Consider the following 18907-nt stretch of genomic DNA (forward strand, 5'->3'; position numbering starts at 1 on the left):
CAGCAGGCAGGCTCCTGTGGGGGCCATTTGCCAAGGCGCTTAGGAGATGTTGGCGGCTATTAGGGTGCTGTAATATTCATGAAGGGAAGATTAGATATTTAAATTTATTCAGCAATAAATGCGTCTCAGTGGGGGAGCATTCCTCATGCTAAACAAACAAGCAAGCAGGGGCTAATTAATTATTTACAGGAACATGAGGATGCCTGTGGCCTGGGGGAGAGGGGGGCAGCTGTGTCCCTGCCAGGGGGCAAGAGACCCTGATGGGCCCTGGGCTGGCCCCCCCTCCCCCATTCCTCTCCGCTGCCCTGTGGGTCTGGCCCGCTGTGTGTCCCCTTCTGGGATTTCTTTTCCCAGAAATCCCGCCTACAAGCCTGCTGGTGGCTTTGGGGAAGTCACTTCCTCTCCCCGTGCCTCTGTTTCCCCCCTCTACAGGGTAACAGCACCTCTGCCCCATTTAGCGTGAGCATTCAGTGAGAGACTGCACCAAGGGTGCACTTTATCACACAGTCCCCCGTGTCACCTGTTTTCCATGATGAGACCAAGGCCCAGTCACCGACCCTGTAGGCAGAAGGCTGCTCTGCCCGTCAGGCTCTTGGGGGCCTCCTTCGCCCGAGGGACAGGGGTCACTGAGAAAGCCCTGGGCAGAGAGGGCTGGGGCGGCGGGGGCGAGCTTGAGGCCCAAGGGGGCTGGGGGAGGGGCGCCCCTCTTGAGCACAGGAAGGCACCTTGGTCTGGGCCCTACGGACAGACCACTCCCCACCCAGACATCCCCCCCCGCCCCCGCAGGTCCCAGGGCTGGGAGTCCAACCTGAGGAGAGGCCCCCCACTCCAGCCGCCTAGGTGCAGCCTGCAGCTGCTGCCCGGGCCCCAGCCACCTGCACAGAGATCCCAAATGCCAGGGCTGAGAGGGGCCAGGCCCCCCTGGGTGGTCCCCGGCCTCCTCCCAGGCCTCGGCTGAGCCTCGGGAGCCACAACCCCATGGGATGCCCATTGCCAGAACCATCTCCGGCCTCCGCCCACGCCCTCACTCGCTGGATCAGCAAGCCCGTGCTAGCCCCAGCTCTTGTGAGCCTTGGCCTATTGGTGGGACAGAGCCCACCTTTGCCAGACCCCACCCTCGCGGTGCCAAGGTGGGTGGGCACCCCAGGGAGAAGATAGATGGACAGCAGCTCCACAGTGTGACGTGAAATTCATTACGGGGTGAGATCAACTCCTTAAATGGGGATTTGAAAACATTAGGGCTTCATTAGGAACACAATGGCAGCCCGTCATTCATCATGCAAAAATCACTCCGGTTATTAAAAATCCCCACGGCAGCTGCAGGAAGGGGCCTGGAGGCATCTTGCCGAGGGGGGGGTGTGGGCCCCAGGGGTCTGGGGGGCCTGAGTCCCCCTGTCCCTCCTACCCAGGGAGGGCCTGCACAGGGCTAGGGGTGGGGAGCACGGTTCACTCCAGGGACCTGGTGCCTCAGTGTCGTCATCTGCAAAATGGAGCGTTAATGGTACGCCCCCCGCGCCCCCGGATCCTGCAGGAGAGGCTCCACGAGGCCCCGCTCCACGCCGTGAGCGCTCAGGAGAGCGGGTGGCTGCTCACACCACCATCGCTGTCACCATCTGGGCTAGGGCAGGGACGCCCGGGGCCTTTTCTAGGGGAGGACACGTCACTCCCTTGCTCTTACAACCTCCCACGGCTCCCACGAGTCCATGAAATAAAATCTTCCACCCCGAGCCAGGCTGGGGTTCCCTCTAGCCTCCGCCTGAGATGACTGGCCTCTGTGTCTCTCCCACCTGCCCAACTGTGCAGGGAGGCAACCCGGGGCTCTACCTCACTGCAAGCCGTGAAGTGGGAGGAAATGCAGCTGGACAAGAGGGAGAGGGGGTGGGAGCGGGCGGGCCCTGTGTGCAGCTGGGAAGGAAGGCTCCCCTGAGGAGGTGGCACCTGAACAGAGCCTTGAGCAACGATGAGAAAGAACGGTCTCCAGGAAGCTGGGGGAGGAGGGCTCAGGCAGAGGGCACGGGTGGGCCACAGGGAGAGTCCAGGGTGGGCTGGGGGGAAGGGGGAGTGGGAGGTGGGGGAAGGGGGAGGGGAGGGCTGCATCTGCGGGACTGGTGGAAGAAGCTAGAACTGCTTCCGTCGCTGCAGTGGGAAGTTTGAGCAGGGGCGGCGTGGCCTGGGACAGCCTCTGGGTGTGTGTGGGGGGGTGGGGGGGCTTTGCTGCTCCTCATCAAATGCTCCTCCCCTGTCTGCTCAGCTCAGGCTGGAGCCTGCCCCCCACAGTGTCCACCCCTCCCCACCCCCCTGGCACAGCGCTTGGGGCCCGAGTCCAGCCCAGTACAGGGAGGGTGCGGAGGCCACCCCGTCTACCCACTGTGCCCAGCAGTGGCTGCCACCGTGGGCGGCCACTGAGTAGAAGTGGAGGCCCAGACGATGATGCTCAGATGCCCCCAGGCTCTGCTAATCCCCCAGGCCTGCCTGCCTCTGAGTAGAGGAGAGCCAGCGGGAGCAGGGAGAGAGCAAGGAGGAGGAAGAGAGAGAGAGGGGATGAGAAATGGAGAATGGGTGCTTGAGCGAGAGAAATGGGGAGTGGGCCTGAGATGCCCTGCGGCTAGGAGAGACAGAGAGACACAGAGACAGACACGGTGACAGAGACAGAGAGGCAAAGACAGAGAGAGGCAGAGACAGAGACAGAAGCAGAGAGAGACAGAGGCAGAAAGAAAAAGTGAGAGATAGAGGGAGAGAAAAGGAGAGAGGAAAGGGGGTGGGGCCACAGCCCTCGCCAGGCCCAGGGAGTTGTGTGTGGAGAGATGGTGGGCCCGGGGTCACGGATTCTGCTCAAGCCGAGGGGCCGCTGTGCTGGGCCAGGGCTGGGGTGCAAACGCGCACACACAGGTGCCCAGGCTGGGGGAGCGGGGGCCCCTGGGCACATCTGGTCCACACACTAACCTCGGCCAGGAGGTGGACAGACAGACACCCTGTGCATGTCCCGTAGGAGGGGAGTCTGATGGGGAGGCAGTTGGTACTTAACCACACAAATGGGAGTCTGATTACCACGGGTGACAGGATGCCGGCCCATGAGGGGCAGGGGCCGCTGCGTCCCTGCACCCAGGACAGTGGCAGGGTGTGGGGAGCCCTCAGTAAATGGAGCAGGAGGGAGGGGGTGATGGTGGGAGGGCAGAGGAACCTGAGGTCCAGAAGCAGCATGTGCAAAGGCCCTGTGCCGGGAGAGGGCTGTGGCCGAAGCCCGGGCCCTGGGGTGTAGGAGCCGTGCACCCAAGGTCAGGTGTGGGCACAGGGAGGAGGTGGGCAGGAAGGCGGGGCCGCTGGGGCTGCTGACCTCTCGTGGACAGTGAGTGCGGGGACGGCCCCGCCTGACCCCGGCCGGCCCACCCCTCCAGCCAGCCCTTGTGGGAGCCAGCCACGCAAAAGCAGACATGGCGGCCGTGTGAGCAGAAGGCGGCCCTGAATTAATCTGTCACTAAAGCTTGGCCGTGGCAGGCGCAGTCATGATTTAGATGAATAATTGAAACGCTCCGATACATTTATTATCCCTTTAGTGCAAAAGTGGCAGAGAAAGACGAGGGGTAATTGAAAAAGAGTGCACAAATCTCCACGAGAAAGCCAGCTCCTTATCGCCGAGTAAACATTTCAGTCCTAATAAACAGGAGAGACACGCGTCAGGGCCCTGTCGATTTCCCCGTCCTGATTTAGGGCCCGCCTCCCTTCTTACCATACAATAGGAGAGCCGTCTGGTTTTTTAAAAAAAAAAGGTTTATGGAGCCAGTGAAAGTCTCCCCAGGAGGGAGGCGGGCGAGCAGGCGTGGCTCCCCGCGGTCTGGGGTCTGAGGGTCTAGTGGGGAGGCTGCCCCAGTCCATCCAGTCTCCCCAGCGCAGACACCAGGCCTCCGCCTGCTGGGCCTCTCCATCCCTCCATACCTGTCGAACTCCTATTCATCCCTCAGGGCTTGGGTCAGATGCCCCCTCTGCTGGGAAGTCTCCTACCAAACTGGGTCTCTGTGAGGACAGAGCTGAGTCGAGTCGAGTCGAGTCCCCACCACCACCCACACTCCGAGAGAGCCCTGGGGAGGAATGAGGGTGAGGGGGGAGTCGGGGGGCTTCCCAGAGACTCACTGTGTTGCCAGAACCACCTACCTTGGCCTCAGGGCCTGGTGGGGACCCAGCCCCACAGTGAGTCTGGCCCAGGAGTCCTGGACTCTTCAGGTTAAGTCCGTTTGGCCCCAGTCGCCCCTGGGGCTCTCATTGAGGGCCAGGGTGCCCACAGACTCCCTTCCCTGCTCCTGAGAGGCCGCGGTCCTCCCCCAACTGTAACCACCACACACTCATCCAACAACTGGGCTCGCTTCGCCGAAGCCCTGCAGGCCAGGCCCCAGGCCTCCTTCTGAGCCATCACTGACCCCCCCCGCCGCCGCCCCAGTGCAGGGCTGTTGGACCTGTGTGCCGGCTCTCTGGGCAGGGCCTGGCATACAGAGGTGCAACAACCGCCCCATAAACTGGCTTGGAAACCCCTAGAACCCGGTCCCAGAGGAGAGTGCATTCTCGTGTACTCTAGTGGGGAGATAAGCAATAAGAACAAACATAAAATACAGGTCCGCTAACACGGGATCCGTGCTGTGGAAAAAGCTACAGAGCAGGGGAAGAGGGTCGGCTGGGGCCTGCAGCCCAACTCAGAGTGGCAGGGCAGGCCGCCCCTGACTGATGCTTGCAAGGATGGGGGGCGGGGCGCAGGTGGATGGGGGGTGAGTGGGAGGTACATGGTTGGACGGAGAAGGAAGGTGGATGGGTAAAGGGGTAGATGGCTGGGTGGAGGGGGGTAGATAGAGGGATGGGGGTAGATGGATGAATGGGGGGGTAGATGGAGAGGTAGGGGGGCAGGTGGATGGGTGGAGGGGGGTTATGGGGCAGGTGGATGGGTGGTGATAGGAGGCTGGGGGAGTGGGTAGAGGCCTGAACCCCCATGAGGTTGGACCTCAGGTGACCCCATGGGAAGACAGGTGGGTCTGGGCAGAGCCAGGTGGGGACCTAGGCCACCGAGTCCCAGGCTGCTGCTGACTGTAGGCCCCACCCGGGTCGGGGGCAGGGTTGAGGCTGGATGGGGCTGCGGGCAGCAGGGGCACACGAGGGTGGAGGACATCTCAGAAGTCTGGGCCCATGTCCATTCCAGCCCTAGGCAGGCACCAGGCCCCCATAGCGCTAGCCTCGCCCCTACCACGGTCCCTTCCCTGCCACCTCCACCTTGTTCCAATCACATTAGCAGAGTGACAGCCGCAGTGAGCACTCTCGGCGGCTCCATAAATCTCGGCGGGCGTTAAAAGGCCGGACTCCAGGCCCACTTCCTCCTGGGTCCTGGCCCAGCCCATTCATCTCTGCGTCAGGCAGGTAGCGCTTGGGGCCTGCTCCAGCCTCCTCTCCCCGCTCAGCGCTGCCGGAAGGGGAGCTGGAGGACCCCCTCTCTACCTCCTCACTCAGTCTGGCCACAGCAGGTGCCCTTTGACCTCTCGGAGTGAGGTCGCCAGGCCATCTATGAGCCCCTCTCGGCCCTGCCTAAAACCTCAGTGGCCTCCGCTGCCCTCCCCAGCAAGTCCTTCTCGGAACACATCAGGCCATCCCTGCCTTTTTGTAGTTCATTCATTCATTCAACAACCCTTTAACTGAGCACCTAGCGTAGGCGCCAGACCCAGCTCTAGTTGCTGGAGATCCAGCAGCGTCCCCTCTGGAGCTTTGTTCTCAGCGGGGAGACGGACGATCGGCAGTGACCGTAACAAGTGAGGTACAGGGCCCGTGGGGCCTGGGTGGGCAATGCAGGCTGCGGCGGCAGGAGGCAGCTGCAGTTTCAAAGAGGGGTTGGGGGGGCCTCCCTGAGAAGGCGGTGAGCACGGAAACCTGGCCAGAGGTGAAGGGGGCAGCCCCGGCCCCAGCTGGGAAGAGGGTTCCAGGCCGAGGGAGCAGCAGGGAAGCTGGCACCCAGTGACGGGTGGCTGGGCAGTGGCGGGGAGTCAGGCAGGTGCCTGGGGCCCTAAGAACTTGGCCTTGGGGGGGTGCCTGGGTGGTTCAGTTGGTTCAGCGACTGCCTTCAGCTCAGGTCATGATCCCAGGGTCCCGGGATCGAGCCCCGCATCGGGCTCCCTGCTCTGTGGGAAGCCTGCTTCTCCCTCTCCCACTCCCCCTGCTTGTGTTCCCTCTCTTGCTGTGTCTCTCTGTCAAATAAATAAAATCTTTAAAAAATAAAAATAAATAAACCCTGGGGCACACCTGGGTGGCTCAGTCGTTAAGCGTCTGCCTTCGGCTCAGGTCATGATCCTAAGGTTCTGGGATCGAGCCCCACATCGGGCTCCCTGCTTCTCCCTCTCCCACTCCCCCTGCTTGTGTTCCCTCTCTTGCTGTGTCTCTCTGTCAAATAAATAAAATCTTTAAGAAAAAAAAAGAACTTGGCCTTGGCTCGGAGTGAGGGGAGAGCCCTGGCAGAGTTTTGAGCAGAAGAGGGGTGATGACCTGACTTAGGATTTAAAAGGCCCACACCTTTTTGTGGTCTTTTGTCTCCCAGAACTAAATGGCTAGAAGTCCAGTTCCCCACGGGCTCTGGGAGGCTCCTGCATCATCTCCTGCCTCCTCTCCCCCCTGGTGGGGCTGTGACTGCTCCAATCTTCTGAGTCTCCCCAAATGCCCTTTGTTCTCCCTCACTTCAGGCCTTCGCCTGTGCTGTTCCCTTTGGCCAGGACACCCTTCCCATCACTCTTTGCTGGCTGTCTTCTAGCCTTCCCTCAGGTCCCAGTGTAGGGGCCACCTCCTTCCAGGAGCCCTGCTCCCCCATTGCACAGAGCACCCTGGGAGGTCTCATCTGGACTGTGAGCTCGGGGAAGGCAGGGACCAGGCCCCTCTGGTCCGGCACCCAGCTCAGGGCCTGGCACACAGTGGGTGCTCAGTCACTGGGTGATGAATGAACAGACGAAGGAGAGGGGTGTCTGAAGGCAGAGCACGGCAGGTGGCAGATCAGCGACAGCCCCCTGAATCCTCCAAAAGGGACAGGCTTCAGAAGAAGGTCCTAGCCAGGGCCCCAGCCCCAGTGAAGCCCCGCATTCCGTGAGGCCTCCAAGCTGTGACCTCCACGGGGACAGTGGAGGAGAAGCGGGGGAGGGAGGGAGGGAAGGAAAGTATCTCTAGCCACAAACAACCCCCCACCCATACACACGCACCCTGCATCCTGGTTGGTCACCGACAGCTCTTAGCACTGCTCTTATTTATTCCTGACCTTAATGCCCCTTTTATTTTTCCCCCTTTTAAAACCTGGCCTGGGCCCCGCCACTGCTGCCGTAAACACGCCCCCGGGATTTATCCGACGGCGCATTAACCTCTGCCCCCCAGCTCACCAATCATGCGGCTGCCTGTGTAGACAGCGGGCAGCCCAGCCAGCGCGGGCCGGGGGGGGGCCCGGGGCCGGGGGCGAGGGGCTGGTGCGGCCCGCCTGGGCAGGGCTGGCCAGGGAAGGTGGGCCCTGGGGGGCCCAGGGACTGCCCCCGCCTTGGCACCTGCCAAGCGTGTAGGCCGTGTCCCTGCAGGCTGGGCCCATCCTGGCCTCCCACCTCTTGCCCACCTGGCGCGGCTGGAGCCCCTGCTTGCTGGTGGGTAGCAATAGTGAACACACACGCCTTCTGGGGGGCCTCACAGCCGGCAGAGCACTCCCTGACTTTGCGAGGCCTTCTCCCACCTGTGGGGCTGCCCTCGAGGTCGTAGAGATCTCTTGCCCTCCCAGGTGGGAAAACTGAAGCCCAAGGGCTGGGCTTCCCCTACCACACCTGCAGCCCCCAGTCCTAGGCCCAGGTTCTTTAACCCTCAAGTGTCCTGTGGCGTGCCCCTCCCAGCCCCCCAGTTACAGACCAGGAGGCCTCTCTTCATATGGTGGGGACCGGCCGAGTCACCCAGCAGCAAGGGCGCCAGGCCTGCCATCCAGGGCTCCGGCTTTGTCCCCACTGATGGCAGGCCAGGCCAGGCCGAGGCGGTGGGTGTCAGGAAAGGTCAGAGATGGAGAAATGGGGGCGGGCGCACAGTGGGGGTGACGGGGAGGGCTGCAGGGGGCGGCGCAGGGCTGGGCACGGTGGGCAAGGAGGCCCAGAGGAGAGAAGCAGCCGTGGAAGGAGAGACTTCAGGGACCCACCCCAAGCCCACGTCCGCCCCACCCCCAGCCATGGAAGGGTCCACTTACCACCGCCGCCTCCGAGCAGGGAGCTGTTGGCTGCAGGAGAGAAAGAGAAAATCAGTCAGCTGGGGAGTGGCTGGTGGGCCCGCAGCTTGTGGGAGGGGTGGGGGGCTGGCGGCTGGGCCTGAGCGGCGGGCCCGGGGCCCCCCCTCCACGGGGCTTCAGACTCTGGGCACAGGACCTTCCCTGAGGCAGGGGCAGAGAAGGGGGGTGGGGGAGGCGGGACTTCCTCTCCTGCTGAGGCCCCTGCTGGCCTGGGGTTTGCAGGGTGGCGGGGCCCAGCCGCTCACCCTGGTAACAGCCCCGTGCGGGGTCTGGAGCAACGGCAGACCTGTGGCCACGTGCATCCTTTCATTCATTCATTCATTCATTCATTCATTCATTCATTCATTCTGATGACCCAGCGTCTCCCGAGGCCCATCTGTGCCAGGCCTGGTCCCTGCCCTTGGAGCTCACGGGACACAACTGGAAGCCACTAGAAATCAAACTGTCTGTGCAACTGTGCTGAGTACTGCCCAGGGAATGAGTGTGTGTGGGGGGAGAGGGGTGCGGGGTAAGAACATGAGCTCGTGGGGCCCCTGGGTGGCTCAGTTGGTTAAGCAACTGCCTTCAGCTCAGGTCATGATCCCGGGGTCCTGGGATTGAGTCCCGCATCGGGCTCCCTGCTCAGCGGGGAGCCTGCTTCTCCCTCTCCCACTCCCCCTGCTTGTGTTCCCTCTCTCGCTGTGTCTCTCTCTGTCAAATAAAAAAAAAAAAAAAAAAAAAAAAAAGAACATGAGCTCGTGAACCAGGGCTGGGGGCGCCCAACAGACGGCAGGGACCCCATCCCGGCGCAGCACCGTGAGGGCACAGAGCACTGCGACTGGAACCGAAGCTGGTTCAATGGACAGGCTGACTTGAGCCGGCTTGCTCTGTGCCTCCGTTTCCCCGGGGAGAAGAGACCATCTCCTAGGGTTGGTGTGGCGGCCAGGGCAGAGAGAGCGATGCTCAGCTCCAGCCCCCTCCCCGGACGGGAGCTGGGCGGCCGGGGCTGACCTGTCCATCTCCCTCTGCCTGGCCCGCGGCCCCCTCCTGCTTCCCCAGAGGGCCTGCTGCAAGGGCAAAGTGAAGCTGGCAGCCTCTCGGGGCCACATGTCAGGGCCGCGCAGGTCAGTGCGCCCCACCAGCCGGTGCTCCGGCCACGCGGCTGTGTTGACTGCTGGTGCTAATCGGGGAAGTGATGGGCGAGCCGGGGGGTGCCGCCCAGGTGGGGAGACCGGCCGGGCTTCAGCTCCTCTGGCCCCAGGAGTCCTGGCTCCCAGGCGGGGCCTGCTCCTCCCCCAGTGCTCCCGCACCCCACTACCTCCTGGGGTCCTGGAGCGGGGGAGACACGGAGCAGGGCCCGGGCCAGGAGTGGGGGCCAGGAGCGGGGGCCCCTCCCGGTCTGCCGTGCAGACGCTGTGGACCCTGCTAAGTGGTGTCGGCGGCTCCGAGTGGCTGGTCTCCCAGAGCTGACAGCTCTTCGCTTGGGGAATAATTAATTCCACAGCCCGAAAACCCAGGGCTGCAAGTTGCCACGTTACTTGCGAGATTAATACAAGCAGCTAATTAAGATGGAGAGGCGAGGAGCGGCTGGGCGCTCCCAAAGCAGGGCGGGGGGCCGTGGGGAAGGTGGGAGGAAGGCCGGCTGAGCAGGCGGGGAGGCAGCCGGGAGCTGGAGCCCCAGCTCGAGAAGGACCAGGCAGGCACAGCCAGGCAGCTGTGGGCAGGCCCGCCGAGGGGCTAGGCTCCCAAAGGTCTCTGCAGAAGGCCGCTGCCCCAGGAAAACATGCTCCCGGTGAGCGGGTGAGGACTATCTGCCAGGCGGACCGAGCGCTTTGCACAAATGATCCCGCTTACAAGCGTAACAAAGCCCCACGGGAGTGCTATGGCTCCTGTTTTATAGACAAGGAGCCGAGGCTGGGGGGTCGAGTTGCATAGTGCTGGTCTTGCTCTGTAGTCAAGCCACAAGGCAGGCCGACCTCAAGGCAGCACCGGGAGGCTCTCCCCCTGGCCATGGCTGGGGCCTGACTCTTCCACACAGTAAACCCTTCAGTCGCGGTCTGGACCCCCACCCTCACCCCCACCCCCACCCCCACCCCAAGGGTCGGGTTGCAGAGAGGTGGGGCTGGACCTGTGAACAGCCCCTGGAGCCAGCAGGGGAGGCCTGGGCATCTTGGGTTGGCCCAGAGCAGTCCTGGCAGCTGTCGGAAGCTGCCCTCCATGGCCCTATCCCCACCTCCCCCCGTCACCTCTCTCTCTTAATTAACACCGGCCACAAACGAGCTGGCTCCTGCTCACAGAGGGCTCTGTGCCAAATGTGTTGGCAGTGAGCCTCGAAGGGGCGGGAGGGGAAGGGGCGCTGACCTGCCATTCTGCAGGCCCCTGTTGGAAGGGACCAACCCCCACCTGCCTAGCATCCCTTGAACCCCACCGTGTGCCGGTCTGCCCAGGTCGGGGATTGGGGTGAGCTGCCCTGATGTCCACCAGGCCAGGAACACCGGAGGGCTGAGGGGGGAGGTGGGCTGGGGGCAGAAAGGATTTCACCGGGCTGAGCCAGCAGAAGGGTGGGCCCGGTGGCCAGGTGGTGTCACCTGCCCCAGGTGGGAACAGGCAAGCAGGGCTCGCCCTGGGGCTCAGTCTTGGGCTACCCAGAGGACCTGGTCACCAGCTTGTCCCCAAGCTCAGCAGGTATCCTAGAAGGCTGGTCTGCGTGTCTCCTTCCTCCAGCCCACTAGGTTGACAGTCTCATGGGTGGGGGCTCAGGGGGAGGGCGGCAACCCTGAGGTCTGCACCCAATTCCGCCTTCCTCTTTCTCCCGAGCCCCTGGCTGGCCCTCTCCCCGAGGGGCCTGAATGCCTGGCCTCCACATGGAGCCCCCCTAAAGCTGCCCAAGGCACTCGCAGCTGGGCCAGGCTGCTGGAGGGAATGGCCTGGAGGCTTGGGGAGAAAGGGAAGCAGAAAGGGGGGCGGCCCAGCCTCCCATCCCAAGCATGGTGGGTCCAGGCCTGCCTGCTCCCCAGGCCAGGGTCGGCCCTTACCGGACCGGAACACTGGCCTCGAGTCTCCGGCTCCTCCCCCTTCTGCTGTCCCCCCCCCCTTCAGTTTGGTTTAAGCTCTAAATCACAACTGGTTATGAGCGCATTTTTCAGATGGGAATACAGGCTCACAGGGGGCTGGGGGAAGGAGGGGAGGCATCTGAACCAGGATGGCTGGTTGTCAGCATGCCTTCTCCTTCTGCTTCTTTTTAAATATTTTATTTTTTCAAGTAATCTCTACACCCAGCGTGGGGCTGAACTCACAACCCAGGATCAGGAGTTGCAGGCTCCACAGACGGAGCCAGCCAGGCGCCCCATCATCGTCCTTCTTAACCCCTACACTCTCTCTCTCTGTGTTCCCAATGCCTCCTTGCTGAGTGAGACACGGTGAGTAGCCTCGTGCTGTGAAGACAAGCGCTGGGCTTCCAGCTGAAGCCAGGGGTCGTGACCTGGCCCCACCCCTGGGACCCCAACATGGCCCAGCAAAGCAGGGGTCTCTGCACTCCTGAGCGGCCGAGTGAGCTGAGCTCAGGCCTCGCCCTGGGACTTGGGGAAGGGGCATGAGGCCTGCTCTGGCTTTGGTGAGGGTGGGGGGTGGTGTGTGTGTGGAGGTTCCTGGGCCACAGCGTGCACCCTGGGGGCTGTGGGTGCCTTTGCCCAATGCTGCCATCCCGTCTGCTTGCTGGTCCCCACGGCAGGGTGAGGTGGTCCAGCCCTGCCCTATCCCCCACTCACGGACATGCCCGTACCATGCTCCACTGGGCATGATTAACTGGCTCCGAGCCTCAGTGCTGGGCCTGTGACCTTGGGGTGGAAATGAGGTCCACACCCCTTGATGCCAGTCACTGCCAAATCCTCTGTCCCCTGACAGTGGCCCACTAGGCCAGGGGCTGAGTGTCCCGGGGCCATCACCCCCTTCCTCCATATATTCTGCTTGCCGTTCCCTGCCCCCCCCACTACCCCTCATGCAGAGCACCTGTCCAGACCCCCATTCCACCCTCTGCCCGCTTCACACCTTCTCAGGCCCAGGGCACCACCCCCGGGGGACCCCAGCCCCTTCCCCTGCCCCCCAGTGGTTGTGCCCCGGGGGCAGGGTGGAGTTGCTCCCCAGTTTGGGCCCCAGCATCCGGCCCATGTCAGGGGCTGGCGTGTGGTCACTGCTCAGGGAAAGGGAGAAGGCCAGACCCTGAGGGCTTGGCCACTGTCATTATGGGTCAGAGGAGGCCCCAGGTGAAGGCAGACGGACCTGGCTGGCCCCTTCCTTCGCTTTCTACGCGAAGCATTTTAATTGGGTGCCAACCATTTGCCACGTGCCCCCAAGTATATAGAGATGGACAAGATACAGTCCCTGAACCTCAGGAGCTCCCAGGCCTAAATGGGGTAGGAGAGGGAGGTACAAGATCTGGTGAGGCCTGGAGGCTGGGAGGGCTTCCTGGAGGAGGTGGCATTTGAGTTGAGGCTGGAGGAAGGCAGTTGCCTGGCTTCAGAGAAAAGGAGAGGCATGCAGGGAGGGGCACAGCAGGGGTACTGTGGAAGGGCCTAAGGAGTCTGAGCATTTCCTGGGGCAGGATGAGGAGCTGCAGGGGCTGGGGAAGGATGCTCTGCAGCCTGGAGGGCAGGGCCCGCACGGGACTGAGCCAGGGCGGTAAAGCTGGATGTTGGGGCAGGGGGGTGGGGTGGGGGGTGGCAGGGGTCCGAGTGGAGGCTCTGGGGCACACAGACACCTCTTGCTCTTCCGGCCACCCCCGCTACCCACTCCTCCTGCCCCTGCCAGGCAGCACCTCGTTAAAAGAACGGCCCCCACTCTGAGGGCCGGGCAGTGCATAGTGGACATGTGCCAGGGCCCATAATATTTTTAGTGACCCATGACAATGTAACTTCTTTTAAAATCAGAAGAGGGGGAGCACCTGGGTGGCTCAGTCGGTCGAATGCCCAACTCTTGGGCTCAGCTCAGGTCAGGATCTCAGGGTCATGGGATCAAGTCCTGCCTCCGCTGACGGGTGTGTTTGTTCGAGACTCTCCCCCTTCCACCCCTCGCGCGAGCGCACACTCTCTCTCTCTCTCTCAAATAAATAAATAAATCTTTAAAAAAAAATTAGAGGGGCACCTGGGTGGCTCAGTCATTAAGCGTCTGCCTTCAGCTCAGGTCATGATCCCGGGGTCCTGGGATCGAATCCCGCATCGGGCTCCCTGCTCCGCGGGAAGCCTGCTTCTCCCTCTCCCACTCCCCCTGCTTGAGTTCCCTCTCCTGCTGTGTCTCTCTCTGTCAAATAAATAAATAAAATCTTGGGGCACCTGGGTGGCTCAGTCGCTAAGCGTCTGCCTTCAGCTCAGGTCATGATCCCGGGGTTCTGGGATCCAGCCCCGCATCAGGCTCCCTGCTCCGCGGGAAGCCTGCTTCTCCCTCTCCCACTCCCCCTGCTTGTGTTCCCTCTCTCGCTGTGTCTCTCTCTGTCAATCAAATAAAATCTCAAATAAATAAATAAATAAATTAATTAATTAATTAATTAAATCGTAATAAATAAATAAAATTAAAAATAAAATCAGAAGAGTAAATGAACTTTGAGTTTGAAATTATTTTTAGCATATAACATTAATACATTTTGTCTTTACGCCAACAAACTCATAAAATCAGCTTCTAACATACATTTTTTTATGTTTGTTATTAATTGTTTTATGTATTTAAGTGATCCTCTGTCTAATATATTTTGCTAGAGAAAGGGCCCACAGTGGCAGAAGTGCCTGGGCCTAGGCTGGGTAAGCTCCAACTCCCACTGACTTCTTTAACCTTTACCCTGTGTGGAAGGCATGTTACCAACCCATTTTACAGATGAGAGAGCTGAGCCATAGAGAACAATGTTCTCACAATGCAAATTTGAGCATCTCCCGTTTCACCCCCAGTTTCCTGATGAAACCCTCCCAAAGCTCCCCTGTGCTCTCAGGATAAAGAACTGGCCCCTAGCATGGGCCCCCCCCTGCTCCCCCCTCCCCTTCCCCTCATCTTCCCTTGGGCTAGTCCTCAAACTGGCCCCCCTCCCCTTCCCCTCATCTTCCCCTGGGCCAGTCCTCAAACTGGCTCCATTGCCTCCAGCCCCAGGGCCTTTGCATGGGCCGCTGCCGCTGCCTGGGGGAGACCCTCAACATGCCCCACCCGGAGAGCCAGCCTTGAGGGGCAACCCCAGCTCCCCGTGGGCTCCCGTGGGCCACAAATCACTGCCTCCAGCCTCCTTACCTCCCAGGTCAGTGCTTGCAACTTGGCCTCCCCAGTACTGTGTGTCATTCATACTTGTCCCCAGCTCCCAGCATGGAGCTCGGTGCACAGCCAGCCACCACCACCAATTTACTGACTGAACCACCAGGTTAGGGGCTATGCCCAGAGTCGCTCAGCGAGGCCACCCCTGGGTCTGCCCAGCTCTGCAGCCATCAGGATTTGCAGAAGAGCCCACTCGAGGGGCCCTCCGGAGGCAGGACGTGGGGTGGGGGGTGTGCAGGTGACAGGGCTGGTGCAAGAACAGTGGCAGGAGGCCACGGAGGAGCTGCTCAGGCTCGTCCCGACACATCCTCCAGGCCAGGGTGTGGGAGGCAACGGGGTGTTGTGCGGGGGCTGGGCTGCCAGAGAGGAGACCCAGTGACCTGAGGAAAGCGCTGAGCAGGTTACTGGGCCGGGGAGAGGCCGGGTGAGCGGGCGCAGCGGTGACTTTGAGCCGGTCACAGCCCCTCGGTGTGCAGAGGCTGCCGCCGCTGCCACTCCAAACACCCGTCCTGGCCTCCAGTGCCTGAGAGGCCGCCGGCCAGCCTCGGAGAGGTGGGGGCTGCCCCCCAACCCCCCGGCCCCTCGGCCTGGCCCACTCCCCTCCACCCTTCCTCAGACCTCCGATCATTTGACAAATACACATCCAGCCCCTACTACGTGCCAGGCGCGGGGACACAGCTGGGCAAGGCGCTGCAGGCACAGGGCTCATTATCCAGGAGGCAGACGGTCGAGAAACAACAGAACAAGAATGAACTGGAACAGGGATTACCATTTGTGTCAGAGGTTGTGATGGGAGGAGAGAACGGCTGGCCGGCGAGTGAGGGTGGGGTGGGGTGATCTGGAAGGAGTCAAGGATCTGCTGAACATAAGGAGCCAGCTGTGAGCGGCATCCTCCCCCCCAGGTGGGGGGACGGCCTGTGCAAAGGTCCTGAGGCAGAATGAGGAGGCCACTGTAGCTGAAGCAGAGTGAGTGGCGGGAAGAGAAGCTGGAGAGAAGATCAGAGGCGATGGGGGCAAGAGCAGCTCAGGGTGGACACGATGGGGACCCGCTGACTACTGCATTGTGCAGGTGGTCCCCACCCCCAGGCCTGGAGCATCCCCCAATGCCTGTGCATGTCCCATCACTACCGTTCCATTGCAGCCTCCCGTGCCTGGCCAAGCCCCCACAGCCCCCCAGCACCCCAAAGTCTGGCACGGCGCCTGGTGCCTCCAAGGTGACGGCTGACCGCCGGACCACTGACTGGCCGGTAGCCCCGGCCCTGCCCAGAGGTTCAGGGGAGTAGGCTTTGTTCTCGGGACCCTAGTGCCGTCACCCGCCCCCACTTCCTGCAGGCCTGCGGTGGGTATCCGTGTTACTTGAGGGTGAGTTGTTTAAAACACGCTTTAGATTAGAAATGTCCCACAGATGGAATAAAACGTGACATGTGCTGAATTGTTGAAGATAAAACAAGAGACTTCAAAGGCATCTCAAGCTGTGAAAGCAGTTGCTGTGTTTGACAGACTCTGTCCCCCAGGCCAAGGTCACTGTCCTCTGAGGTGGGGCAGCCTCCTCGGGGTGGGGGATGTGAGGCTTACTGGATATTCCCCAGGCTGAGGGGCAGGGGCCTTATGGGGGGCCAGGGGGCTCACATTTATCAGCACTCACTGCAGGCTTTCACACAGGACCTCTGCTGATCGTCTTAACACGTGTACATATGGACACACACCCCTTCCCGCCCTATTGACAGATGGGGAAACTGAGGCACAGAGAGGCAAAGTGATCTGCTCAAGGCCACTGCCCTTAGCAGGAGGAGCCACTGTCCTTGTGCTTTGCAAGCTCTGGTCCTGAAACCCCCAGCTGTGCTCTTGGGCCTCGGGCTCCTCATCCGTGGGTTGGAGAGGTCAGCTAACTGAGGCCCTTGTCGGGCATAGATGATATAGTTTAAAATGGCTATAAAACTGGGCACCTGGCTGGCTTAGTCAAAGAGCATGAGATTCTTGATCTCGGGGTTGTAAATTCGAGCCCCACAATGGGTGAAGAGATTACTTAAAAATAAAATCTTTAAAAAAAAAAGTCTGTAAAATCGTTATGTCCTCAGGGCTTCACAGGGGCAGCGGGTATGGGGCCTGGGGTCCCTGGTCAGCCAGGGAGAAGGGGGTCAGCCTGCCGATGGGCTGGATTAATAATCTCAACAGCAGCTTCTTCCTATCAAGGTTTGCTCACCAGCTTCCGAGGGAGAGCCATGGGGATCTTGAAGACTGTGTGGCTCCCTTTTACAGATGGGGAAACTGAGGCTCGGGTAAGTCTGTGGCCCAAGGCCACACAGGTTAGGGTGGTAGAGAGAGGGTTTGAATCCTCTTGACCTGCCTGGAGCCTGGGCCACTAAGCACCCCACTCAGCCAAATCTGGCTTGTCTGCCTTCAGGACTGAGCCCTCACTCCATAATCTCTGAGAGGAACGCTGTGATTCCCTAAATCTGCTGGGAGCCATACCCAGCCGGGGTCCCCCTTCCAGGGTCTCCCTTTCCCACTGGCCCTATGTCAGGTTCCCTTTGCTATGGAAGGGGCTTCCCCAGTCCTGCCCCACACCTCTTGGCTCCCATCTGTGGTCCCACCGGCCCGGTCTACCCCAGGTGGTCCTCCCCCACGCCTCTGCCTACAAAAGCCACCCAGTCGGTCATTTAAGCTCAAAGCAGGTGCCCTGGCTGTGGGAGAGTCCCCTCCTGTCTGGGTTTCTTGGGCTCTGCCCCTGGAGACCCAACCTCCCAGCCATCCACCCCCAAGCTGAATCCCAAACCCTTGGAGTCCCACTGTCCCTTAACACCCACTCTCCAAGCCCAGTCCCCAGGCGACGTCCACTTATTGGTATTTGTGTTATATAAGAAATTCATGTTGATTGCCCCAAATTGGATAACAAACATAAACAAAAAGCAAAAGAAAGTGAGTCACCCATTATTAGCTCATGACGCAGAATCGGCAATAGCCCCTGTCCATATTCTCCTGCAGGACCTCTTTAAAGAAAAACAAAAAATAGTTAATAACGCATTTATTGAGCAAATTCTCTGGGCCAGGCACTGGGCCAAGTGTTTCCAGTGGATTCTTCATCTCCCCCACCGCCCCCCCCCCCAGAGCCTAGCGAGAGGGTACTATTATTTTTGCCACTTTACAGATGAGGAAAGAGAGTCAGGGTGAGGTGGCGTGACTTGCCCAAGGTCACACAGCCGGGGAGCTGGGGGAGCTGGGGTTTGAATCAGTCTGATTTCCAAGGAAGGGCTGCCGAAGGCTGCAGCGCTGGGGGGGGACCCCCGCCGCCAGGGCCTCCCCTCCCCCAGGAGCCAGGGGCCCGGCGCTCACAGCCGCGTCATTAGCATAACCATGAGCATCCCTGAAACCCAATTACCAGGAGATGGCTTGGGCCCCAGCCAGCCGGGTGCAGTCTCCGTCTCTGCAGGAATGAGGGGCTGGGGCCGAGGGAGCCCTGGCTGGTGCGAGAGTGGATGGCAGGGGAAAATGCCCCGGGTGCGGCAGGAGCAGGAGGCCCTTCCTCCACTGCTGGGATGGGTGCGAGGAGGTCCCCAGGGCAGCTCGGACCCCTCTGCTCAGCCCTAGCGGAACAGGCCTCAGGGTCCTAGGTTCCTCCACCTCCAGCTTGCTGGGTGAGCCCAGGCAGCCCCTTGCCCTCTCTGAGCGTCAGTTTTCTTCCTGAAAGGAGAAAACCCAGGTGGATTTGAGCGGAGCACAAACCACGGGCTTGGAGAAGAAAAGAGTGTTGGCTCTGAGCAGCCAGGCTGACTGGAGCTAACTTCTCCGCGAGGCCCAGCCACCGTCTTCTCCCTCTTGGGCAGCTTCTCTGCTGCCCCTTACCCTCCAGGCTGTCCTCCCCAGCATCTCATCCTTTTCTGGGCTTTTTTTGAGATTTATTTATTTATTTTAGGGAGGGAGAGAGAGAGAGAGCGCGCAGGAGGGGAGGGGCAGGTGGAGACAGAGAATCTTAAGACTCTGAACTCAAGAGGGGCCGCCTGGGTGGCTCAGATGGTTAAGCGTCTGCCTTCAGCTCAGGTCCTGATCCCAGGGTCCTGGGATTGAGCCCTACATCGGGCTCCCTGCTTGGCGGGGAGCCTGTTTCTCCCTCTCCTTCTGCCTGCTGTTCCCCCTGCTTATGCTCTCTCTCTCCCTCTCTATCAAATAAATAAATCAAATCTTAAAAAAAAAAAAAGACTCTGAACTTGATCTCACCCCCTTGAGATCATGACCTGAGATGAAACCAAGAGTCTGACGTGACGCTTAACCGACTGAGCCACCCCGGCGCCCTTTTTCTACTGACTTCATATGCACGGAAGCTATGCAGGTACATGCATGAGCGCCCCCCATGCGCACCCAGCACCACCCCCCAGCCCGACACACACGAGG

At 60.9% G+C, this 18907-nt stretch overlaps 1 protein-coding gene across 1 annotated transcript in view; it reads right to left on the reverse strand.

The window, feature by feature from the left end:
- The window catches only part of MACROD1 (mono-ADP ribosylhydrolase 1), a 147500-nt gene that overhangs the window by 5734 nt on the left and 122859 nt on the right, over positions 1–18907 (reverse strand). Inside the window, 1 exon segment of the mRNA XM_035013106.1 lies at positions 8216–8245. Coding sequence (XP_034868997.1) covers positions 8216–8245 — 30 coding nt within the window.

This window comes from Mirounga leonina, unplaced genomic scaffold (assembly GCF_011800145.1).
Source record: "Mirounga leonina isolate KUSES-001 unplaced genomic scaffold, KU_Mleo_1.0 Mir_166, whole genome shotgun sequence".
NCBI lineage: Eukaryota > Metazoa > Chordata > Mammalia > Carnivora > Phocidae > Mirounga > Mirounga leonina.